The sequence below is a fragment of the Pagrus pagrus genome (genome assembly GCF_965226575.1).
Source record: "Pagrus pagrus genome assembly, chromosome: 2".
NCBI classification, from domain to species: Eukaryota; Metazoa; Chordata; class Actinopteri; order Spariformes; family Sparidae; genus Pagrus; species Pagrus pagrus.
The window spans coordinates 8,330,351-8,356,936 of record NC_140186.1 but is presented as its reverse complement, the minus strand read 5'-3'; the positions used below and the strand labels follow the sequence as shown (position 1 = coordinate 8,356,936).

Genomic DNA, 26,586 nt, shown 5'->3' with positions numbered 1-26,586 from the left:
GTTAATTCTAAGTGGGAAAGAATGAAGGCTTCTCATTTTGACGAGAATTGTGAAGCTCTGACGAACAACTGCAAAGGACGCCCGCAGACTGCAGAGGGCAGTGATTCAAATGCAGGGCGCATGCTAGAGTTTTTTTTTTTTTTTAAATGTTGGACCGAAACTGAAAGTGATCTCAACCCAATGTGCATAAATTAATTTTCAAAAGAAGAGATCAAATTTCAATGGGTCCAAGGACATTTACACAGTCGGAAATAGATCCAATCCAAAACCCGAACAGCTCCAAACCGAGAGAGAATACCAACACTGAGAGCAGCGATGGTTGAAAAGAGCAGCAACACATGTCATATTTCTCTGCACTGCACCGGTAAAACTCTCTGTCACTCTGTAAATCAACTTTACTACTGATAGTTAAGGTGATGATCATCTACTGTAGGTAAAAGCACGCGTCCAAGGCTCACCGGTGACCTCTGCTCAATGGTGTTGATGTCCATGGACGCAGCACTCGCCCGGCGTGACTGGCTGGAGTTTATGGTAGGCGTGGCTGCAGTGTGCGTGATGACTGGCAGAGGAGGAGGATGAGGCTGGGGCATGGAGGCTTTTGGATTTAGGAGACCATTGGGGCTCAGCATCATGGCCTGGATCTTGAGCTCTGTGGACAAACAGCCAGGATAATTCCAGTTTATTACATTTAGGACTTATTTTTGCAGTTTCGGTCATCGTTTGTATCAGTTATGATCAGGGTTGTAGCTACAGCGAAGACAGCAGTCATGTGCATATTTACATTTTATAAATTAAAGCCATAATAACGTAACTTAACTAAACTGAACGACTTAATCTATGTTATGTTTCCAGCAATGTTAGTTAGTATTGCTCAGCTGAGATGGAGCACGGTTATTTATTTCTGTTTGCTGCACGTTCAGCTTAACAATGAAGACAACATCCCCCATGATCCCAAGCTAGTTTAGGATATACTTGTGCGTTTAAGGGTTCACATGACAGATTAAAAAAGTGGTTTATTTTTGTATGTATTGCTGTTAGAAATGGGCCATTTTAACATTATTTGTCCCTGGCAGAATAAAAAACAATCTCAGAAAATAGCTTTTAGTTCTCCATATGGAGAAATTCCTGGACACGCAACTGCTTTAAACTAATTTACAAAAGAACAAGAACAAGGAAAAGAATTCAAAGTAATATAAGATGTTAGTTTTGGGTTCCTTCATAATTATCTGAGGGGGTAAAGGGCTGCTTGGACAGGAAAACTGCAGTGCATACGCTATACAACTACTTCAAGTGCAGAAATGTTGAACCAGGAAGCTGGTCTGTGACCTGATTGATGTTGAGACAGTCTGGGTGATAATTTTACCGTTTGCTTTCTCTTCAAAACAAGTTTGGTTAACCTGACGGTTTGTTTAAAGCTGTTTAATCATCCAGCTTCTCTTTAGCGATGTCGCTTGGTTCACAAATCTCAGCAACTGAAATGGCACAGGACAACTTCTTCTCCCTAATTTTTCTCCCAAAGTGGTAATATTGTTGGCGCCACTGTTGCAAAGACAATCGTTTTCTGTTTTCCTCAGAGTCGCAAATAACAAAAACACAGGACAAAACGTGGCTTTAATCCATCATTTAGTCTTTAATAGAAATGGATCGGCAGTTAACCTTCCTTTCCCCGCGTGTGGCTGTGTGCCCGGCGGCAGACAAAATTGTATAATTGCCAGTTTAACTTTGTGATTATAATGTTTTTATTACAGCAACAATTCCAAAACAGCTGGATCTCTGTGTGAAAAGAAAATAAAACCAATAAGAAGGGTGAACAAATCTAGAACAACAAGACCCAATTTCTAATAAACCAAAACGATCCTTTAAACTGATTGTAGGTGAGGGTAAATTGTTCAGTTTTAAGTGGATCTAAGAGTCTGTACCTGCAGCGTACAGCTCTCTCAACTTCTCCTCATCCTCGTAACAGAGTGATTGTCTGTCCTCATCAGTCTCAGATCTGTTGGCATCACCCTAAAACACACATACACACACAGCGCTGAGATCATAATCTTTATCATCATCACCTTTCTTTGCTCACTGTGTGTTGACTGTTGTAAAAGAGAAAAATATGAGTGAGTCGAGAGGGAATGACTGAGGGACAAAGAGTGGGAGGGAGCCGGGCGGGGCGGAGGGGATCTCCAGTGTTCTCTAGTTGAGTTATGTGCATGGCTTTGGCAGCGATCTCCTGTAGTCACGCCAATAAAGCTTTACTGAATTTAATTAAAATTCACGCCAGAAAGATGGAGGCAGACAGCTTTGGCAAAGGGTATCTGTATGTGTGTGTGTGTGTGTGTGTGTGTGTGTGTGTGTGTGTGTGTGATAGAGAGAGGGAGAGAGAGAGAGAGCAAGTGCTCTCTGATGCTGTAGATAAAAGATGAAAACTAAACAACAAAAGCTCACCAGCTGTGAATGGCAGGCGATATCAAACACATCCCTACCCCGGAGAGTACTGTGTGTGTGTGTGTGTGTGTGTGTGTGTGTGTATGTCAGTGAGAAAGAAGGATGGAAAGAAAGAGAGAAAAAGAGATAGACAGGGAGTGAGAGATAGAGGAAGGAGGACAACTGAGAAAGAAAGAGGAAAAAAGAGTGGTGGATAAAGAGCGAGAGGGGAGAAACCACACAGGCAGGATGGTAGAGATTATTCTCTTGTAAGCAGCTTTGGTATCACCAGCACAACAGAGCACAATTAGTCTCGTTCTCTCTGCATCATTCTCTAAGTAGCTCAAATAAAACGGCATCTTTGCCCTTACTTCGGCTTGAAAGCCCTCGACCAAAATGGCTACGAGCAAGTTGAAGAGGACGTAGTTGCCGAAGGTCATGAGGGCTACAAAATAGAGGGCAGCCAGCGGCGTGGTGGAGGCCATCCCGTTATAGAGCACCGCGTTCCAGTCTTCCTGGGTGAGGATCTGTAGAGGTGGCAAAAGTCAAATGTATGTAGGGATCAGAAAAATACACACACACAACAACGCACCAGACATGCATAGAACAGCTTTATTACTATTAGCTGTTGTAAGCATAATACAAAGAATAACAAGAGAGGATTCCTCCTTTAATATCTCATTGTCAGTTGAACAGTAATGATGCTCATCAGTGTTAAATGAGCTCCTGTGGAGTGCGTGTTTCATTACTCTTCCTCCCCCTCTGCTTGTGAAGCCTATCTTACCGGCCCACTGGGAGAGTTTTTATATTTTGTTGAAAAGTCGAGCGTGAGCGCTCCCAAATTGGAGCAAATGAAATAACGGGGAAGATCATCAAAGCTGCCATTGGCGACAGAAGCAGCAGCTGCCTGATTCTCGTCCCAATTAATTTTAAAATTACGTTACATCGATGGGGAAATTCCTCTAAATTGAATATGTGCGCTCATACACATCTGTATGTATGTGCGAGAGAGAGTGCTCGTTTGTGTTTTTCCAACCTGAAACACAGTGACAGTCGCCCAGAGCAGAGAGTCGAAGTTTTTCCTGTCAGGTAAAGTGTCTCCACTGTCTATTCGCAAACCGAATTTACAGCCAAAAAGATGCATCCCCAAGATACTGCAACACACAAACAAACACAACAATGAGAAAATACATTACTTTCATTACACGGTAATTTAATTTGGATACTGTGCAACAAGATGCAGTTATGCTGCCTGCGTGAATAATTGTGTTTCTGTGAAAGGTGATGATACATGTGGTAATATGTCCTGTAGCCGAGTGAGAAAAAGGTCAGTAGTAATGATTATGATTTCGTGAGGTATAATCAGTCTTATTAAAGCTTAGAAAACAGTTTGGCTTGTGAGTATTAGCCTGCAGCATCACCTTTAGAGAAAGGAAGACCATACCTAAATATGAATATAAAGAGCATCAGCAACATGCTGAACGTAGCCACATTGTCCATGGTCTTCATCAGCACCACCAGCTGCCTCCTCAGGGCTGGAAGGAACCGGACCAGCTTCAAAACTCTCAGCAGACGGAAGGTACGCAGCACCGACAAGCCTCCCTCTGCCTCACCCACAATCTCCCACACGCTGAAGCACACACAGACGACAAGAAGATCAAGAACATAAAGTTAAATTCACATTAAATTCAAAGGAATCGATATGTGCTTAACCTCAGCTCTAACGCTTTTGAAGTCAGCATTAGTCTCACCCACAAAAGCCTCCCCTCCAGGTAGGGAAAGTGCTAAATCACTTTTCTAGTTACATGTATGGCAACTGAAAAGAGGAAATGGAGCAACGGTGTTTACAGCTTTTCAAGCCAATAAAGAAGGTGTGAGCAGTGTGCACTGGCACAGTAAACAAGCAAAGCCTTCAAGCACAGATACATAATTTAGCTTGTAGTACTACATAATGGAGTGAATACAGGGCCCCTGAACTGAGAGTGCAACCACATGGCTTCACTGCCAGCGCCAGCATCACTGTGACAGTTTGAGAGATGGAACTGCACATAACTGACAAGACAAATATCTAATAGGGATTTCAAGATTCTGCAAAATCAGGACTCAAACTGACTTTAAGATGGAAAGGTCACAATTCGAAGAGATGTAAACATTTTTTTGTCAGCACTGACGGCTATGCCACTATTAGACCATTGCTAATGGATTTGTAAAGATCAAAAGATCAGTGGTTTTATGCCCTGACAACTGTTTTCTACATCTTCATATTATTCTTTAAGAAGGTAGGGGTATTTTCATACCTGCCAACAGTCCTGATTTCTGCGGGAGTCTCCCCGTTTTTAACACTCGCTGTGCTCTCGATTGGTAATTTCTCCTGTTGATCTCCCGATTTCACAGGGAGATAAATCTAATTAAAACATGGCTATCTTACTTTCTGTCTGCGATATGCGTCTTGGTACCTGGCAACCCAACCCAGAGGCAGAAGTGGGCATGCCCTTTTTTCACAACCTGTGCCAATGTTGGCAGGTATGAGTTTTGCAACAACAGCTTGACTTTATATTAGTGTCTTTTTGTATATTCATGATAGGCAAGTTCAAACAATATTCAACAAAAACAAAAACAAATCAATAAAGGATCTACGAAAGCGCAAACAAAGCCAACAGTTCTGACACTGTTGGAGTTTCCTCCAGTACCGGTCAGTTGATCGTCTTCTTGCACTCAGGATAAGTTTGCTGTTTCGCATTTGAAGTGTTTGGTTTTCTTTGTGCAAGTAAGCAGGTGTGGATCACAGATCCTGCCTTTGATTTTAATTATTGATTATTAAGCTCATTCTGATCAATTACCGGCTTAGACCTGAAATCACGACACCCCTAACATCTAATAAGAATACCCATTATGTGGTAAGCTTACAGACAGAGACCCCTCCAGAGCCCCACCTGATGATGACGATGATGCTGTCAAAGCCGTTGTAAGGGTTCTTGATGTAGCCAAAGAGCCCGAGTGCCATCAGCTTCAGCAGCATCTCCAGACTGAACAGACTCGTGAACACCATGTTACTGATCTCCAAAATATCTGTCAGCTCCTGCGGCTGAAGAGACGCAGTGTTTATGGAGAGAAAAGGGAGAGAGATTGATCTACTGATTTTGGACAGGCACACAGAAATATGAACAAATAAACAGAGACAGACAGACTGGCAGTGAGGAGCACAGTTGAGTCAACATGTTGGGAATTTCTAAGATGCTAGTCAAGGCTACAGAGTAAGCTTATATAGCTAAAGTCTGAGATATGGAGAGAGAAGCTGCCCTAGGATGTGAATGCAGGTGTATTTTTACCCGTAATTCCTTAGAGTAGAATGACTGAGCGCACTTTTATTATTAATACTATTGATATTACTGAAAGCAGAAGTTCTCAAACTGTGGTGCAAGCCCGCAGAGGAATGCACATGACTGGAAGGAAAAGATCTAAAGTTGAGTTAATCTGATTTATATCAAACAAGAGTTTTTCTCAAGTTAGCAAGGTTATCAAGGCTGATTCAGACTGAAAAAAGGTTTTAAGTGTACAAGATCAGTGCAATTGAGCACTACGTAAATATCTTGGGAAGCTGTTTTACTTTAGGCCCTCTGCAGTCTTCTCAGTGGTTAGATTGAGTTGGTTTCAACTGTGATTAGTCAGTCCATAGTATGCAGATATATTTCTATTTTGAAGTTTTAAGAATAGCTGTCATAAAGCAACAGGCCTGTTAATCCCAGCTCGTTAGAGGCATTATTGTGCACTGGACACTGAAACAGGAACTTGTTCCTATTTAAATCTGCAGAATTTGATGTTCAGCTTCCATTTTCTTCTACTCTTATATAACATCTGAACTGTTTCACCCTTTCGGTTGTCAGTCTGGTTTAATAATGGCAAAATATATTATTCCCCATACACAAAACATTACTTTTTTCTGCAAACCCTTCATATAAAACATGTTTTTGCAAAGATAACTCTCTACACCCTATAAACACAACAGATCATGAAACAATATAGAGCAGTCCTCTCAGCCACCTAACTGTACTGAATCAAGCTTCTGTAGCAGGCGAATCCAAACTTTAAAAAAATTCACCGTATGGTATTAAAAACACACGAAGGAGCTATAACGTGGCATTTGGAGACATTCCTACATAACAGAGAATACAAATATTGTGCTTTATTTTTCCCGGCTCATCAAACCAATAAAGCAGTGTAAATAAGTTACTGTGTCTCTGAGCATGCTCAGTGATATCAGCATGACACAGAGCTATTCTCCAGAGACAAAAAAAAAAACAAGTCTCTGAGGTTTTGAAACTGAACGGCACTGGTCACGTTCACTGCCACGGGAAACTGGATACTGCTCTTTATTTGCACTAAGTAGATTTGAGTGACAATAGCACAGAGAAATAAAGTTATATCGGGCTTTGTGAACATATTCTATATTCATTCGTACATTTTCATTGTTGGTTTTGGTCTCTTCAGAAAGTTTCTTGATGATAAAAAAGGATGAAATAGTGCTGGCTTTGTCCTTAAATATAAGTCATTCAAGAAGTTAAGGCCATCCAGATCTGTCATATTGTTCAGGAAATGGGCCATACGCAATCTTCCCCCGTCTCTCACAGTCTATCCCTGCTTTTCAGCCAATCACACTGTCAGATCTGTCCTCCTCCTCCACTCACTCCTCCATTCGCTCTCGCTCATTTCTCTCTGCCCTGCTCCCCGCCGCTGCTCACTCTCTCTCTCTCCTGTCCCAGGGTCACGCTTTAATTAACACTTCAGGTCTTATGAGTTTCTCCATCTCCTGATACATGCGTGCACACACCCACACACACACCCAGACACACACATACACACACACACACACTTCCTGATCCCATATGCTTGGTGCTGTAAGTGTTGATTGGAGGGTAAGTTCATTGACTCCACCACACACAGTGATTAACACATCCATTTTCAATCAAACTGTAGTCACATACAATCTGCAAGAGGCACGCGCATAGCAATGCGTGCCCACACACAAACACGCAGCCTCTCACACTTACATACCTGTTCGTGATACTCTATGCCCATCGACATTGTGTTAATAAGGATGGCAATCATGATCCCTCTGTTGAAGTATCTGCTGCCAACAATGAGATCCAGTTTAGTTCGGAATCCCGCCCAGCAACGCTCCCACAGCCTTTTCTTTGGCTCAGACACCTGTGCATCACCACGTAAGGGGCTGCTACAATCGCACGGGCTGTTACTATGACACGGGCTGTTGCCATGGCATGAGTTGCTGTACCCATGATGCTGGTCGTCGGTCGGCTCATTAACATGTTCGGTGTCACTAAGTTGGTTGTAGTAGATGCAGTACGGGCATACTGAGGGGTCTCCTGGGACTTCACCTGGCAGCGTTATCGCAGGATGCCCAGAGCACCCACCTGCACAGAGAGAGGGAGGAGGTGATATAGACACACAGAAATCCTACATGGACATAGTAAACAGCTGAGTCCGTATGTTGCACAGCCTGTCATTCAATATATCATCTGCTCGGTAAAGGACAGCACCTTCATTTCATTTCTGGGAGACAAAAATTCAATAACATGGAAGCTACTGTGCAGTTGGGATGCTTTTGTGCAGAGGGGGAGATCTTTTATTAGAACAGTGATGTGTCTATTTCTATGTGTGTGCGTGTGTGTGTGTGTGTGTGTGTGTGTGTGTATTGGGGGAAGGGGAACAGAGCGAAGTGGGAGTAAGATTTCAGTGGAATTCATTAGCAAGCAGCTCCGGAGGAATGCTCCAATGACATAACAACAAACACTAATTGAGCACGAGCAGTTCACTTGTCATCACAGTTACAACAAATTCATCTTTCACTGGAGACTAATACAGTAAATCCAATATAGTCGCTCTGTGGTGTGTGTCTATAGATAATGTGGGGTACAAGGAAACTTTGCCGAAAATGGTTCTGCGCTACATACGCAGAATATACACTTCATCCAGAGCTGTGATTTTCAGAGTTTTTGGTCCAGAATCCCTTGTGCATTTAACAACATACTGAATAATTTCTAGTCGTTTTTGTGTTTTAATGTGTCTCAGCTACAACTAGAATTTATAACTGAAATGTATTAAAATTTGACAAGTAATTTCTCTGTTGCTCAAGCAGTTTTCCACATCAAGGTCAGTTTACCCATGATGGGGAGCACTTCTCAGGCTGTGAAAACAGTTTTGTGTCCTCTGAGACTGGAGGAGCTTTGTAAAGTCTGAGAAAACAGCCCCAGATGATGTCATCTGGGTTATTTCTGCTGAGGCAACACGTTTTTAACGTAAAGACTGCATTACCAGACAGGGGTCTGGAGTTCGCAGGTGTTAAAGAGGATTTAAAATTCAAGATGCCAGTCAATTGATTTTAACCACCCATTTTTAAGTTTCTCTGAAGTCAGTTTTAGGGAAGTCCAATTTTATGAAGTACCCCTTTAAACCCTTGACATTCGGGAAATCAACACCTTAAAATCCTGAAGGACCCAGTGGGAGCCAATTCTGACAGATCTTCAGCTAAAAACAGGTGTTTGATTTATTCAGAGAAACTTGAAATTGTCTCTGACGAGACACACTGCTGTTCAGTTTTTAAAAAATGTGTTTTTATGATGCTTTGAGGAACTCCCCATGTGGTAACTGCGCCTACTGTTATAAATGTGTGTTTGCCTTCTTTTGCTTCATACATCACATCCCCTATTCTCCATCTTTGTGGTTCACAAATGCCATGGGACTATAATACCCAGAGTGTGATCTTATGTAAGAGACAGATGTGTTGCCTTGAAGCTAATTGCCTGAGTGTACAAACACACCACAGTGTTCAGTTTGTCTTTTAGGTCTGATCAAGGTCTATGACCAAAAGCTTGCCATTGTATTGAAATAATTGTGCACACTCTAGTATGTGGAGGCTTTTCTTCTTTGTTCTAATGCTTGGAGCGCATAAAAACAAAATCAAATTCGCCTCCATTGTGTCAGGAGAAATCTGTGATGTGCATGTCTGAATGGTACAAAGGTTGAGTAGGAAAATATGTTCTTTTGTAATTTGGTTGATTATTTCTTTAAAGAAAGAATTGAAAGAGATACAGCAAAGTTACCTCATCACTCTCACAAACACAAACTACTAACATTGCAGAAATACAGGGAGCTCAATGCCATGGACCTCCAATCACACACCTCCACCCCTATAAGGCCCAGGGTGACAAACTATGACCTTGGCAGACTCACAAACACATACACCCCTTCGTTCTCACCGTGCTCCACCACTAGCTGTGGCAGTCTGTTGACAGTCTCTGTGGCAACTGGCCTTTTCGGGTCCTGGCCCTTTTCATCCAGGTGACTTAAGAGGGGCACGATGAAGGGATAATTAAAACCGTTCCCTCCATTACTGACAGCAGGCTCAGCCTGAAGCTGCTGATGCTGGTGATGATGCTGGTGATGACGATGATAAAGCTGATGAAGGTGTGACAGGTCATTGGGGGCGTGGCCTGAGTGCCGGTGGGCAAGTCCGTTCATTTCTCCGACTCCACCCCCTCTGGCAGCTCCACCGCCCCTGTCTTTCTGGCACATGCACACACAGTGAAAGTGTGTGTGTGTCTGAGCGTAGAAGCGCGTCAGTCGTCGGCATGCTTTGCGGCCCAGGTGCGCCAGGTAGCGGATGATCTCCTCGTAGCAGCTTCCTGGTTGGCTGTCGCTGGCCAGCGTGGAAGCTGATTGGTGGAGCTGGCGGGCGCGCTGCTCCGATTTCATTAAGGCGTGTTCTCTCTGCTTCGTTTCAGAAAACTGGGTTGCTATGACTACCAGGCACAGGTTGATCATGAAGAAGGAGCCCACCTGATTATGACAGCACAAACATTGCACATTGTTGTGACACACAGTAATCCACATTTCATCTGGCTGCTATGAAAGTGTGTGTGTGTGTACTCACTATAATGAGGAAGATGAAGTAGATGAAGTTGTAGAAAGAATGTGCATCCATTACGTAGTACATGATGTCTACCCAGCCCTCTAGAGTAATCACCTGTATGAAAGCACAGACCCAGAGGAGTCACAGTTTAGTGCGCTGTGTAGTGTTCATACCATTCACTGATAAAAGGTGTATCCCTGCATGTAAACCATACAAAAACTTACCTGAAAAATGGCGATCCATGCATATCCAATGTTATCAAAGTTAATAGCTCCCTTGTGTGGGTTTACTTCACCAGCCCGACACTCATTGTAAAACCGGTACCAGTTTACACATGGCACTGGTTCATCTGCTCTTGCTCCCATCTCTGAATGGGCCTCCTCAGCATCCAGGAAGCAGGACGTCCCGGCTACACGGCGGCGAGGCACATCAGAGCATCGGAGCATCCCGTTCTCTCTCTCCGTTGAGCAGATGAAGGGGTGGTCATCGGTGCCATCTGGCCGATAGTAGCCACTCAGGAAGGAAATGTTATATCTCCTGGAGAGGAAGGAGGTGAATACACAACATCCGTTTATTTTAAATGTATAAATGACTAATGTGCAGTAATTAAACTCACAAAATTCTAACAACAAATCCTGTGAAAAGATCAAAAGCAACAGTGCGTTCCAACTTCTTTTTCCTGTCTGTGACACTCAGCCAGAAGCCATTCAGTACTTACAAAGAGTAAAAAAAAAGCCACAAAAATATGAATCTAATTATTTATTTTTTCTAAACAAAGCTGGAGAGTGTAGCTTTTTGCAGTTGTTACATAGACAGGAGTAAATATTGCATTTTTTGGGGACTATTTTCAGTCACAGATTAATAGACATTTAGTGTGCTGGTGGGTACTTACAACAACAGGGCCATGTATGTGAGACTCAAAATAAACTACAGTGCCAATGTTTATTTAACTGAAAGGAACATGTCACCCAATTCAAGATACTTGTAAGTCAAAAGAATTCATTGGTTCTGGTCCTTTAGGGGGAGTTGTTGTCAATAAGAAAATGTATAATTTCACTAGCCTAATGCTTTACACTCAGGTAAAGTTTGAACAATTTATAGAAAGATAAATCATTATATTGACCTTTTGTTTGCACAAAAGGTCTTTTTTTCTTGAAAAAACACAAAGACTGTCTGAAATACACAAGGGTGCTAAAGGAGGAAATGAGGAAACAGAGAAATACAGATGAAGGGAAAAGAAGAAAAGAGAGAGGGTGGGTGCAGAGGAGAGATAAGCAATCAATCATCTATGGTGTAGAGAGAGGTCACAGAGGAGCGGTGCTCCCTCACTTCTTATTAGGAAAGGTCATTTTGTTGTTTATGAAGCAGAAGAAAAGTCCAAATTGCTAACTGAAAACAAAATATAGAGAAGGATTAGTTAGCTAATGTGACCACATGGGATTAAGGCAATAGCCAATAACATTATGATATTGAATTCCTGATCCAGCTGTTGTATCTCAGAAATGGGTCCTGCCTCTGTGATAAAATGAAAGCAACACAAAGGTTTTCTTTTAAATGTCAGTGCTGACACTTCTGTGTTTGTCTGTTTTTGACATCGTGATGTCTTGCAGTGATTATAAACTGTTCTGAGTCTTAGGTTCTTCAATGTGACAACATAATTTCTCGCTAGTAACCTCAGTAGCACTGTCTGGGATTAATATCTAAGCTGGAAGGTTTGAGCAGATGTGAGGCCAGGGGGTGAACATGATGTTGTCTGATGTTATGTGATATCATATGATCGGGTTTGAGAACATGTGAGCAGGAGTAAGAGTCATGGTGTTACGTTGTCAGTTAGACAGTGATCGAGCATGACATGAAGGATCATGGGGGAGAGAACAGGACTGACAGTGAAACAGCCACTGAGAGTGTCTGAATAACGACACACAAAATTCACTTAGCCCTCTAAATCCCTTGATTTGTTATCTCTAATGCTCAAGGTTCCAGCAGGAAAACACATTTACACATTTGCTTCCTCTCAGATGGAGCTGATTAGAGAGCAAACAAGATCAGACTATCTGTGATATTGATCCCCTCTTAGAAATAATAGCTGGGTGAAAGAGGCTAATCAGTGGTGAGCAAACTTTTGAGAGTAATGAGGTCAGTGCGTCCCACTGTTGTGACATCTGCCGGTTACTATAGTAACTCACATCTTGACATCCTCTCCCATGAAACAGCGGTTCCTCAGTAGCCCCGCCCACAGCTGCACGCCAACGATGCCGAAGATGAAGAAGACAAAGAAGCACAGTGCCAGCACGTTGCCCAGCATGGGAAGTGTGTCTAGGAGGAGGGTCACTAGGATACGCATACCTACCAACACACACAAACACACACATACAGACACCATAGTACTGCGCACTGGACACTACAGACTAGTAAAGACGTGCATTAAAGCCAAAACTTTAATGTCAGTCACAGGAAGTGTTGGCCAGACAGGAAAATCCTTTAATGCATTCTGCACAAAACTGGAGCACTGCAATTAATTGAATGGCAAATAATTAGAGTTCAAACACTGATAATTGGCCACCACTCCACTCTGCTGCGGAGCACAGATACAAACTCTCCCTCCTTACTGCTTCTAAGACTTGGCTACTTCAAACACACTCCAGTTTTATGAGAACGCAATCTGAGTTGTGCCAAGGTCACAGAGTGTAGTAAAAAGAAAAAAAGAAAGCAAGTTGGCTGGCCAGTTTTTGTGCCGAGCTGTAAAGCACAACAAGAGCATCGCAATGATTCACATGACTTTGTTCACTGTGCCCTAATTTGTTTACACATGCGTATATCAACAGGAAAGATGCTGCTGTTAATAGCTGGGTCAGCTTTGGAAATTAAAGAAATTAAGCGGAATGAACAGTGCAGTCAAAGAGTCCAAGGACAGTGACACATTTTTCATTGTTTTGGCTGTGACTCATGAGCTTACTGACTTTCAGCTGAGGTGTTTTCACCTCAGATGAACAGTGAAGGAATTTCATACAATTTAACACATTGTCAAGTTGTCGCTCTCTGACCCACAGACCTCAGCAGACACTTGGTATCTTTCCTGCTGATGCTCTACCAGGCCCATACTGCAGTCATCGTCACTTCTTGCTTGTTTCAGGGGCTTTTTGCCTTCAGTCTTGTCTTCAGCAAGTCAAACACACAAAGGGCTGGATTGCTGTAAAGTCAGCAACTTGTCCTTTCAAGAACGGTGTATAGTTTGAAATCTCCCCATTCGACTTCTCTCTATAGAGTCTCTGGCCTGGTGCATTGTCTTGAAGTCAGTGGAGTCCTATACTGTTCACTTAAATTGGATGTGAGCACAGTTTAAAGCTCTTAAAAGCTTAAAGTCAGCACTTTAACCTCACAGTCACTTGTTTAATTTAAAATCCAATGTGCTTAAGCTCAAAGCCTAAACAATGAAAGGCGATAAAAAAACGTCGTAATACTTTCTGAGAGTATGTTGAAAGAAAGAAAAGAGAAAAACTCACTGGGAACTCTGTTGATGGCTCGCAGTGGGCGGAGAACCCGGACCGTCCTGATAGCTGATAGGCTGACGTTGTGTCCATCGAGCGAGTACTCGAGCATTCTGCGGAGAGGGAAAGCCACCGCTGTGTCACTGGCAGCCTGATCAGCCTGACCTTGGCAAACCCTGAACGTCTACAGGGAATCCAGCAGAACGCGTTGCACTGTCTCTGGGATACATAGCCTTTTAACTACCAATCACTGAGGTCCCGGTCTCTCAGGACCGTATGATGCCATTGTCATTCTACAGAGCTGTCACACACACACGCACTCACACACAAACTTCCGTCTAAACACGTCGAAGCACGCGCACACACACGCTTGACATTTAACTGGCATTAAACAAGTGTCTAAGCTTTACACAAAACACACACATACACACACTTTTGGCTCATATTTAATGTCAGATGCGTGTGTGTGAGAGTGCATGCGGGTGTGTGCGTCTGTCAAACACTCACCCCACTATTACAATGAAGAAGTCCAGTCTGTTCCACGTGTCGCCTAGGTAACCGTTCTGACCTATGACCCCGAGAGCCACCATCTTCACCACCATTTCCCCGGCAAAAAACACAAAGATCCCATCATCCAGAGCCTGCACGTACACACACACACACACACACAGACACACACACACACACACACACACACACACACCCCGAGGATTAGTGTAAACTGATTAAGAGGGAAAAAATTAAAGCAAAACTTTTCAGACCCTTGATAATAAAGTCTCACGGCTGAACATAATTGGTTTGTAATTTCAGTCTGTGACTGTGTGCATGTGTGTGTGTGTGTGTGTGTGTGCGTTACCTGCAGAAAGAAGGGGGTGTGGCCGCAGGGCTGGAACATCCCGAGAGTCACACAGTTCAGCAGGATGGCCAATATGCTAACACGCTCGAACCATGTGACACGTGGTTAAGGATGGACACCACAGAGAGTTCGAACATTGATTTCAAAAACAATCATCAATATTAGCACATTTCATGAGGGGGTTCCCAGCCAGTCACAACAAGCCAAGTAGAAAGCTGCTTGCACGTCACTCTAAAGCTCCACGATTAGTATTTTCCATGTCTCAAACCTGTCAGGATGTTGGTAAGCAGAAAACCCAAATTTGAGCTCAGTGTAAAGATTTGATTAATAAAATTACAGATGGGTGAAGACTTGAAGAAAAAACTAAGAGACGTGTTGAGCCACCACAAGCTGCCACACCAGGTTTAATGTTCCTTGTCACAGAGCCTCTGAAAATCTACTGGAGCGATAAACACCATTCTTCCAAAATGTATTCCCCTCATTTGGTGTTTTAATGATGGCGGTGGAGAGCACTGTCGAACACATCACCATTCGGTGACCCCTCGTGCCCTGTGTGGAATCATCTGCATTCATTATGTGCCTACTTTCACTTATTCAGGTTTCTCCTTTCATTTGTCACCCATCTGTATCCAGCCAGCCACGAGGAAACCCAGAGGAAAGTGACTGGTAAACATTAAACATCCATCCATGTCTATCTTGCAGCATGCAAAACATCACCGGAGTGAACTTACAAAATATCTGTCTGAGCACACACACACGCACACACGCACACAGCTCCGAGAGTGAATTTTGTGCCTCGCAGCTTGTAAAATCGAATTTGGAGGCACAGAACTTAATGTGCTAACCTAAAATACATTTCTTATAGGAGTAGAAACTTGCTATGATAAGCTTAAATATATCAAGTTTAATTTACAAGCATAACTCCTGACAGGACATTCTGACGTTTGATATTTGCAACTACAAAAGCGAGACAGATACCATGAAACAGTCGACAAGGCATTTGAAGTCAGTTTAAGTGTAAACTTGCGTATGGTGTCTGTTTGTGCATCGGTGCTGCATGCTAGCTGTCAGACTGGAAGACGGAGCGCGGCTCAGAAGTGAAAAGCGGGGAGGTTTAAAAGGGGAAAATAGTCTGAAGTAGAAAGTTAAAGGAAAGATTGTGTTGGCTTCACACAAACACACACACACACACACACACACACACACACACACACACACACACACACACATTTGTGTGCAAATGTGAAAACTGCTGAATGGGTGACAGGGATGTATTCAAGAGCCAAGGACGCATACATAACAAAGCCCAGAGCACGCAGATGAACACATACACACAGAGACATGTGCGCACACACACGCGCTCACACACAGAGTCCCCTGCCCGGACACTTTGCTCTCGAGAGGGCGGAAAAATTAATGAGAGTACAATCCTTTATCACCCTTGAGACAGAGAGAGAGAGAGAGAGAGAGAGAGAGAGAGAGAGACAGAGGGAGAGAGAGAGAGAGAGGGTAATCCAGTGTCCTCCCTTTGCTGTGGTTGCCATGGGAACCCCCATCTCACCGTGGGAACTGACTTCTGAGTTTCACAATCCGCTTGCATCCTGTCTGGACTGGAACACAATTAATACACACAAACATAAACACACATGCACACACACACACACGCATTCACACACACATACACACACACACACTAGTAAATGATGTCCTTCAGCACAACTCCTGCTGAAGCATCCTTCATTCCCTCAATACTGAGGAGGGTCGTTTTAATCCTGCTCCATCTGTGTAAGTTACAGCGGCTTAAATAACCCCGTGTGTCCATAAAACACACACTCCCGCACACACATGCATAGTTAAACAAGGAATGGGGCAGGGTCAAGGTGTGAGTGATGGATGAGATGGGAGTATTTCCACGGTTGGCCCATCATTCAACATCAGTGATGAAACACAGGGGGAACGTCCTCTCCTCCGTCTCTTGCTTTCACTCTCTCCCTCTCTTTTCCTTTATTTCCCCTCACACTCAACCTTTCACTCTATCATCTCTCATTTTCCTCCGCAGCCTTTTTTGCCTCTCTTTGGCCCAATTATTTTTCTCTCTGCCCGCTCCTCCCGCTCTCTGTCACTCCCTCTTCCTTTATATAGTGCGGTATAATTTTCCATCTTCATTCCGTATCATTCCTCGCGTTTCTTTTTTTTTTGCCTCTCTCATTCTCTCTCGTGCTCATACGCTCGCTGCTTTCTCTCCGAACTGCTTTTTGCTGGCCGCCCTCCCCGCCTGTCTCTGCCGTCTCCACATATGACTGCCCTTGGGTAGTGCTTTAGTCTCTCTGTCAGAAACCTGAGTCTCGGCCAACAGATAAACTACAAGTACGCTTAATAATTAACATTGTCAGAGAGATGGAGAGGCAGAGGTGAGAGATAGAGATACAGATACAGTCAGAGAGAGGTTGAGGAGGAAAAAAAGAGGGGGCAAGAGACAAGGGCGATCAGAGATAAGGTGAAGAAAAATGGCACAGTAAAAAAAAAGCACAGCTGAGCAGCGGGAGGAGAGAGGTTAAGACCCTGACAATTCAGGCTTTTGAGTGTAAACAACTGAAAATGTTGCGTAGCCTCCAGGCTTTATCTTCTCCATAATTGCCTCATCCTCTCATCTCCTCACTCTTCCTCCCACCACCACATCCCCACTCCTCCTATTCTCATCTCATGCTCTCCCTCGCTTGAACTCTCTCTCCTCGAGTGCCAACACAGGTAATAAAGGTCAGGCAGACATTATAAATCAAATCAGATCACATCACCCTGATCTTTCTGGCATCATCCTCCACCCTTGGCTGGCATACACATGCCAGGCTGGCTCGCAGGAAAATTTTCATACGCAATGTTCATTAACTTAAAAGGATCATACCGCAGGGACACGCAGGCTGTCTGGAAACATGTAGGATGTGGCCAGATTTTTTTTTTTTCTTAATGCATGCTTGTCAATTTACATTTTTAAGTGTGGTACCACTTTCTCATATCACACCCTTTAGAGAAGGTCAGAAGTTGTAACTTACAGCTTTCTACATCAATTACATACCATTAAAAGAGATAGTGCGTAGGATTTAGCAGTATCTAGTGGTGATTAGGGCTGTAATTAATGATGATTTTCAATGTCAACTAATCTGTTGATTATTTTCTCGATTATTTGGTTAGTTTTTGGTCTATAAAATGTGAGAAAATTGTGAAAACATCCTCAGATGTCTTGTTTGATCCACAAACTTAAAGATATTCAGTTTACTGTCACAGAGCAGTAAACAAACCAGACAATATTCACATTTAAGCAGTGTTAATTATGGTAACGAAAACTAAGCAAAAATGTTATTGTTATTGCTTTTCTTCATGGCTAAACAAGACAAAGCCGAGCTAAAAATAGATCTTTGATGAAAAAAACGATGACGAAATGTCTGTTTTGTTTTTGTTGACAAGACGAAACGAGACAGGACTAAATATAAATACAAGTGAACAAAAAATGTGACTTTTCGCTGACAATAACTTGACTCAAACTATGAAGGATAAAAATGACTATGGCATGAACTATGTGGAAGAGGAGCATTCCCAAGGTTAAGAAATAGCATTCATTCTTATTTTCAGGTGATTATACATTAATGAAAACACGATTATAAGTAATATCTTCTATTTCTGTTAATAGATCCCACTAAATCCTACATGAGGGACCTCCAAACAACTACTGGGCTGCCAGATTGTTAAAATCTCTTAATATCTAATATCTTCATTGAGCATGACAGTTTGTTTTTTTTCTAACTAACTCTTAACCTCCCCAGTAGACCATTTGATCCTTCCAGCAAAAGAATGTTGATTAAAACCCGACTATTAACAGCTTATTAACGTTAACTTGCTGCAAACTTGATGAGAGGTTTTAATATTCCTTCACTAATTACTTAATTATGTTTATAATTGCTGACACACTGGCTTATTACAAAGTAAGAAAACATTATTAAAGGTTATTATAGACTTCTTAACTAAAAGGTGGTACGTTTTTAATGCATGCAAGCGGCGTGGCTCTATGGATGAAAATGTCACTTGGTCAAGACTGAAATACCTCAACAATTACTCGATGGATTGCTGTGAAATTTTGTACAGATATATGGTACCCAGAGGATGGATGCTGATGACTCTGGTGATCTTTTTCTCCAGCGCAATCATGAGGGTTACATTGAAGGTTTTTGCGAGAAAGGTATCAACAACTATGGGACATCCAGATGGCTGAATGGTTGGGGCACATGCCGAATAACCGCGGCAACCTTGACTTGATTCCAGCTGTGGACATGTGTCCAATGTCACGCATCTCTCTCATCCCTCGTCCCGTGTCTGTCACTATGCTTCCTATCCAAAAAAAAAAAAATCCCCTAACTTTTCCTCTAGCACCATCATAGGGCCAAATAGTGATAGTGGGTGTCAGAATGCAGAAGAGAAGAAGAAGAAGAAGAAGAAGAAGAAGAAGAAGAAGAAGCGCAGCACGCAGTACATCCACAAGGGTTCAGAGAAGAAAGAAAAATTCTTTCTTTATTTCTAAATCATCTATCTTTGCTCATTACATCTTAACCTTTCTTACCCTCAGGTGGGCATAAACTATGGGTTTTAAACTGTGAAATTATTGATTATCTTATCAGTATCGGCCATGAGAAGCAGGTAGTTATGGGTTATTGCTATCAACTGAATATAATCCGTATCATGCATCTCTTGGGCAAAGCCCTTTGTTCAGTACTTTCAAAATATCTTAATGGAATAGATTATTACCGTGTTTTGGAAAAGAACATAAAAAATAACTCTCAGTCTACGGTTAAAAGCTCTATCGGGCTGGGTTAACATGGGAAAAAAATCCACGAAGGGAAAACCCAATTACTTTGAAAAGATGAGGATTTTATGTATGAAGTTCATGGTCTGTTGTTTTAATATATCTTGTTATATGTTTTTTCTTTTTCTGATGTGGACACAATATCAAATTAAATACATTGGATAGAAAATATGACTTACTCACTTTTATAATTGCAGACCTGGTTTTAGAAAGTGATAAACTCGTGACATTTAAAGGAAAATTCCAGTATTTTTAAACCTGGGCCCTATATTTAACTATGGTGTAGTTTTGGAGTCTGCCAAGTAGATCACCTCAGCTGGCAGCTGTGATAAGGCTACAATGGCTGCAATGTTCATTGGGCCAACTCTACACTAAAAGGGTTTGTTTTTGCAGGCTGAGACTGTCTGACAACATTATGGAAATGATTCCTACAGAAACTTTTTGTTGTATAATCAAAACCCTTTTTGTAACCAGAATTACAAGTCTTGTTGTGCTCTGAAATCGCAAGAGATGAGTTGCTGCAGGGAGACAACAATGGAAAGAGTTCAAGAGAGGAGTGTGGAGTTGACCTAGAGGAACTGCTTGCAAGAATCTATTTACAAAGTCATGGCTGAATATTTAATGGCTTTTGACAATCTAGATGAGGCAACAACTGTAACAACTCACCTCCTGAGATGTCAGACTTGAACAAGATTTGTGTTTCTGGTTACAAAAAGAGTTTTATTATTTAACAAAAAGGTGTCTTTCCATTGAAATCGTTTTCGTAATGTTGTCAGACACTTGGAATAACAACCTCAGCAAGTACATACCAACAACATGCACTTTTGTGGGTGGGACTTTGATGGTTGGAGTTGCCCCTGAGGATAAGGTTGCAGCCACTGCAGCCCTCAGCTGAGGCTTTTATACACACCGAAACATGCAAATATAGTCCCAGGTTTAAAAATACTGTAAGTCCCCTTTAAATTCACTAACAAATGTTTGTGTTGCAGTAATTAAATATCACGAGTCTGTCACTTTCTTATAAGCCATTAAGCCTGTAGTTACTCTGTTTTTATGAATAGGCATCTTACTGATGAATTTAAGAGCTAAAAAGACAAGTGAAGCGCCACAGGGCTGATCCATAATGCATTGGTAAATGATTTATTAACCAATAATAAAGCCATCAGTTACAACTTATAAACCCTATAAAGGGTAGCTTACTAGAAAGTGGTATTGATCTAAAATATATGTATTCTGACCGGGAATCCTCAAAAGTGAACTACTGCGTATGAATGAGCAACCTGCTCTCTCTCCCTAATGCTCTTTGCTGCTTGGACACACACTTTGACTCTGGAGTCCGTACACACAGACTTGATTAAACGTAACCTAGTTAAGCTCAGAGACTGTCATGTGCAGTGTGTGTGTGTGTGTGTGTGTGTGTGTTGCTAGAGAGAGAGAGGACTAGAGTGTCTGAGATGAAGGTGGGCCAAGTTAAGTTACTGTCAAGTTGTCAAGGCCTCTTGCTCCACCCACTACGAGTATGACAGCTGGTAACCATGGAAACACTTGCTGAAATCATGTTAATTGGCTGAAATGATTCTGACAGCTTACCCTGCTTTGAGTAAGACCTCCTCCTATCCATCGCTGTCTCCCTATCATCCTCCCTTACACTTACACGTACACCTCAAGCCAATTAGGAACAGAGAGAGGGATAAACAGGACAGCAAAGGGTTGATACTGAGTGAAGAGGGATGAGAGAAAGAAAAAAGAGATGGAGAGTAGAAGAAGAAAGGCGGGCAGAGAAAGGTACTTGTATAGGAGTGACAGATACAGCTTTTCTCATCTTTAAACAAAAGGAAATGCTCTGAATGTTTCATGCACTGCTGAATAAGTTATGTCCTCCGTGTGTGTGTGTGTGTGTGTGTGTGTGTGTGTGCGTGCGTACGTGTATGTGTGTGTATCTGTGTGTGTGTGGTGTATCTGTGTATCTGAAGTGTGTGTGTGTGTGTGTGTGTGTGTGTGTGTGTGTGTCTGCCCCCGCAACTCTCGACATGTGTGTGCATGTTGCCTTGAGTGTGTGTCATATGTTACACTTTAAAGGAGCGTAATGACTGCCACATGGAAAGCTCAGCACTTCACAAAGTCGGCACCGTGTTCCCCACTTGGAGTAAATCTAACATCTCCTCCCAAAGAAACAGGAAATAACAGAAATCAATGTAGCTTGGAAGGAATACAAGGGAATGTTATATAATAGCAAAAAGCCAATCGTGTTTTTGTTCCAAATAAATTTGTTAGATGTGCTGTAGGGTGGAGAGATGTACAGTGTGTTGTAAACATGGCTCAAAGGCGGAGGGCTGTGTTTCAAAGAGGGAGGGAATGGAAGGGAAGGAGATAGGAAATTAATTTGTAATATGTACTGAGTGCAAAAAAAGGCAGAAAGCAAGGAGGGGTCACCTCAGGAAAAAATGGGATTTACAGCTCTTGGGGACTACTCCCCCCTCCCAGTGCGCTCACATTAATGTCCCTGTCGAACAACGTCCACCCACATTACTTCCCCCGCAGATCACTCACAGTAACACACACACAGACAAACACATAGACAAACACACACACTCTCAAAGTATAAAGTATAGAAGTACAGAGGAAAAGCAAGGTGGGACAGTAGCCATGCTGTACGGGCAGGTAAAACGGATGAAAGACAGACAGACGCGCAAACACACACAAAAACAAACAAATAAGCAATCGGAAGTAACTGGGCCGTCGGGGCAGAGCTACGCTGTTGCCAAGCAACCAGGTGATTCCTCTAAAGAGCCTCTCCATGGGAGATTCCCTCGTTTGTGTGAGGGCATTCACTCGCTTGTGTGTGTGCATGCTCGCGAGTGTGTGTGTGAGTGCGATCTTGAGTGTGTCCAGTAAGTTAGTGCTGACACAGTGAGCGTACAATGTTCTTGGTGCGACCATGCTCGCAGCCCAGCAGGATACAGAGGAGCTGGGTTCATGGCATTTGTAGTTTTTCTTTTTTCTTTTCCTCTTGGTGTACATTTTATTTATTCAGCAATTATGTATTTATATTTTATAGAGTACACAGAGTGCTGACGGTGGCAAATACCCGCAGACGTGCACGGACAAGCGCGCGACGACACGCGCACGGACAAGCAGAGGAACACACACACACAGACACACGCACACATAGAGTCATAAGCAGTGGAAAATATTCAATTTGGAAAGCCTTGACAAATCCCTGAGGTGTTGCTGACGTTTATGCATGCTTCGGAGTATTCATAGCCGCTCACACACACAGCGCTGATGACTACACACACACACACACACTCGCACCTCCACATCGACAGCAAAAGAGGTTGAGACAGAGTGAGAGACAGGGAGGGGAATGGGAGGTGAGATGATGAAGGCAGACGCAGAGTGAGGTTCGGGAGGTGACATGAGTTTTCACTATTTGTGACTTCTTCTGCTGTATAAATGGAGGCCAGTAACAATGCTACTGACAGGCGACTGTAGCCCTGGAGATTCATTAGGGCTTGTCACTATGGAAACCTCCAATCAGGGAAAAATGTTAGCCGTCTTTCCTTCAGCTAATGGGTCAAAGGAAATACCTGAGGTCTTCCAAACACACACACGCACGCACGCACGCATGCACACACACACACATGGACATGCACATTACTGACCTCCCCGTCCCCCTTGTGTTTAAATGTAAAGTAAACATCTAGGCGCGAGGAGCCTTGTAGGTATAACGGCTTTGAGAAAGTACAGAGCTCAAACACAAACAGACAATGTCTCTCTCACGTTATAAACACACTCATGCGACACACACACACGTTTGCAGTGCTTCAGTTGCACTCCCGGCGGTGAAGGATATGGGTGGCAGACGGCTCGAAGGCACCAGGAGCGGGGTGGGCTGGTTTGGGTCAGAGCCAAAAGAACCACTGGTGCTAGATCGGGGTACGGCAGCTCCTCCTTTTCCTCTTCCTCCTCCTCCTCCTCCTCCTCGTCCTGCTCCCTCTCCTCTCTCTCAACTGACACATGCACCTTCTCCCCCTCCTCCTCCTCATCCCCTTCCTCCTGCGTTGCTCCTCTGTGCTGCTCATGCAGGTCTGGCTCCTGGGTGCCCGTCATGGCCGTGCTGTGAACAGCCTGAACCTAAAAAGAGGGTGTTGAGGGCGGGCCCGGCAGATTGTTCAGGACACGGCAACATATGGATGCAAGTGCTTGGATCTGTGTGACTGTGTGTGTTTCTGCTGTGTTGCCTTGTGCCTGGCACTGCAGCTCCGCAAAGCCAACCGGAACTGCGCCGACTGTCAAGCCTGCCATCCTGTCCACGAGACCCTTTACCCTCTAGCAAAACATCATGAAAAAAAAACAACCCTTCTCTGCTTTTCTCTGAAACAACGAGGGACCTTCGAGAGAACAAGACTCACAGCCAGCAAGCAGCCCTGCGCAGGAAACATAAATCTAAATAAATCCAAACAGAATGAACTAATAGACAGAAGAAAGGTGCAAACACTGAGACTGTGCAGACAACAGGAAGCACTTAGACCCCTTCATTATAATCCCACAGCTGTACAATTCAGTGATGACAACAGGCCATTACTGTTAATGTTTTTAATCCAGACTGGCTTTAACCAATCTGGACATACAGAGAGAAAGTAGCTTAGACGGCTTTCTCGTACTGCTATGAAGAGAATACAGTGTGGGGTGTGGGTACTGATGTCGTCACTTCCTCGATTTCTCTTTTTTCATTTACAATAAACTTCCACTCATGACGGTGAGTGTTATTCATGTAAAATGTTCCCTTGGGCTATAATTTCAGATACAACCTCATGTAACCCAGTGACATTGTCGAGCTAGAGCAGGCTGTGGTTAATTCTTACAAATACTGACAGCATTGGAATATCATGTAGGAGCTGCCAAATTGAATAATAATCCCAGTTTAAATTAACAGCGTGGTCACAAGAGCGGATTCGTTCCCTGGCTTCAGATTTGATTTTGTTATACTCCATCACGTTTTCTGCTTTATTGGGCAGTATGCAGTGGAGTTTGGCAGGAAAAGATGGGAGTTGGAGCGTGTATTGTCACGAGTGCACAGCAAATGCTCCCCACTGGTCCACCTTGTGTTCATTCCAATACTTATCGATCCCCTGAGATTCTGGCAAATTTATTCCAAAGCCGCTAATTTGTAAAGTTGGAGCAAGAGCTGGATTATTTGGAAAACTAACATTAAGAAGAATCAGGACAGTGGAAGTCTGGCCAACCACAAGTCCATACAGGCATATATACTCTCCCTACAGTGTGACAGGACAACAGGAGAGCTGGCATGCAAGTTCACAGCATTGAGAGGAGTGTATCAGTGTGTGTGCGTCTGATGAAAATAATGAGATTGAATCTGCCAGTATCCATCGTTCCTGTGTGTTTTCATTATGGGCACGTAGCCTAGACTGTGTGAGGAGTCCAGGGCCGCGCAGTTTAAGGCTTTTTGTTATGATTCAATAGTAGCTGTTGGGCGGACATCAATTAAACATTGAAAAAAAGGCAGCATTTCTTCTGCACGCTTAAAAACCTGCTGATGAGTCCTTTCAAAAACATTTTAAAAACTCATTATGAGCCTCCCCTGCTAACAGCCAGACCATGTGGAAATTAAATCATCCCATTCAACCTCAACCAGTCACCAGAACAAAATGTATTCATACCTCTATAGGACCCCTGAAACCCATTAAGCTTTATATTCATACTGTGCACTCATCATAAATGCATAAACTGCCCCAAATCCTTAGCAAGAATTGACATCAGCTTCATGCTGAATAAATCCAGAGCGAAGAACAAGCCTCCAGAAATTTAAACATTTCCCTAGCACACTTTGTGTTGTTACACAGAGATAAACATCACTCTGAAGGCCAAACACTGTCATGTACCGACGACATCTATGAGGCTGTAGCGTTCCCAGCACGACTGTGGTTCGTAGCACTCAGAAGAAAAAACAGTCTAATAAATCCTATAATACACTGTAATTGATATGAAACCAAACATCTCAAAATAAGTCTCAACATTTTGTGGTTTTATATGATGTAATAGGCCTATCATAAAGTCTGATAAGGTCACCAACTCATTATGTAGTACCTGAGGCGCCTCATAAAAGCCTTTGAACACATCATTTTAAATTATTTCCTTTTTGTGGAAGACACACCGCCATTAACAAAGCGACATCATAGGATCTGGACATTTTCTATTGTGCCACGGACATTCACCCAGCGCAGTGTCTGGGACAGGAGAGCAGAGGAAAAAAAGTACATAACAGCACAAAAAACAAAAACTTTGTGCACCGTCCTTACCGGGGAGCAGCGTCCATCCACTAGCGTCATTCACTCCGGGTCCGCCGTGCGCCCTGAGCTCCCGGAGCCCTGGTGCTCCATCTGAGAGCAGCCCGCTGGTCCTCTTGCCTCCTCCCCCCCTGCCGATATCCAAACTCAGTCCGTCAGTCGGGAGGATGGAAAAGAGAAAAAAAAAAAAAAGATGAGAGAGGAATGTGACGTAGAAGTTTTAATTACCGGGGAAAGTAAAGTTATATAGGACCAAGCGGCTTCCCGTGCGTCTGCGTCCCCCCCAGCCGCTGGACACGCTCTGCGGTGTCAGGTACCGGAGTTCAGGCGCACCGGGGAGAGGGAGAGCCGCGTCAAGCCAGCCGGAGAGAGCACCGGAGACACTCGGCATTTACCTTCAAATTAAGACAGCCTAATCCCGGAAGCTACGCTCGACAATGTACCGTAGTCTTGATAAATACTCGTAATAATTTGATAAACATCTGTTAGCTTACCTTGTGGGCTAACCTACGTCACACAACACTGCATACACATTTCACGACAGTTTAAGCTAGTTTTAGAAACTGCCAAGGCTTCTAGCTAACCATTTCTTATTGAGTAATATATTATACATATCTATTCTTAGCTTCTTTTTTTATATATATAATCTCAGCTTTCATTTAATTATTATGAATAAGAAAACAATTTAGCAACTTGTATGAGAAAAAAATAAAACAGTCTTTCTTCGGAAAAATGGC

The 26,586-nt window shown here is 43.0% G+C and overlaps 1 protein-coding gene across 4 annotated transcripts in view; it reads right to left on the bottom strand.

The window, feature by feature from the left end:
• Positions 1–26,471, bottom strand: part of LOC311273959 (voltage-dependent T-type calcium channel subunit alpha-1H-like) — a 46,108-nt gene extending 19,637 nt beyond the window's left edge. For 2 of the 4 annotated variants that reach the window (XM_084381305.1, XM_084381306.1), the window contains exons 1-16: positions 25,862–26,471; positions 23,396–23,675; positions 14,687–14,781; positions 14,338–14,471; positions 13,846–13,943; positions 12,529–12,688; positions 10,567–10,879; positions 10,364–10,456; positions 9,690–10,269; positions 7,468–7,844; positions 5,349–5,500; positions 3,860–4,045; positions 3,452–3,569; positions 2,787–2,942; positions 1,920–2,007; positions 459–649 (exon numbers count right to left, since the gene is read on the bottom strand). In XM_084381305.1, the coding sequence (XP_084237431.1) occupies positions 459–649; positions 1,920–2,007; positions 2,787–2,942; positions 3,452–3,569; positions 3,860–4,045; positions 5,349–5,500; positions 7,468–7,844; positions 9,690–10,269; positions 10,364–10,456; positions 10,567–10,879; positions 12,529–12,688; positions 13,846–13,943; positions 14,338–14,471; positions 14,687–14,781; positions 23,396–23,675; positions 25,862–25,891 (3,051 nt within the window). In that variant the 5' untranslated portion in view covers positions 25,892–26,471. The remainder of the gene's footprint in view (positions 1–458; positions 650–1,919; positions 2,008–2,786; positions 2,943–3,451; positions 3,570–3,859; positions 4,046–5,348; positions 5,501–7,467; positions 7,845–9,689; positions 10,270–10,363; positions 10,457–10,566; positions 10,880–12,528; positions 12,689–13,845; positions 13,944–14,337; positions 14,472–14,686; positions 14,782–23,395; positions 23,676–25,861) is intronic. The other 2 variants (XM_084381304.1, XM_084381303.1) reach the window with 2 other exon arrangements.
• Between the last annotated feature and the right edge of the window lie 115 nt (positions 26,472–26,586).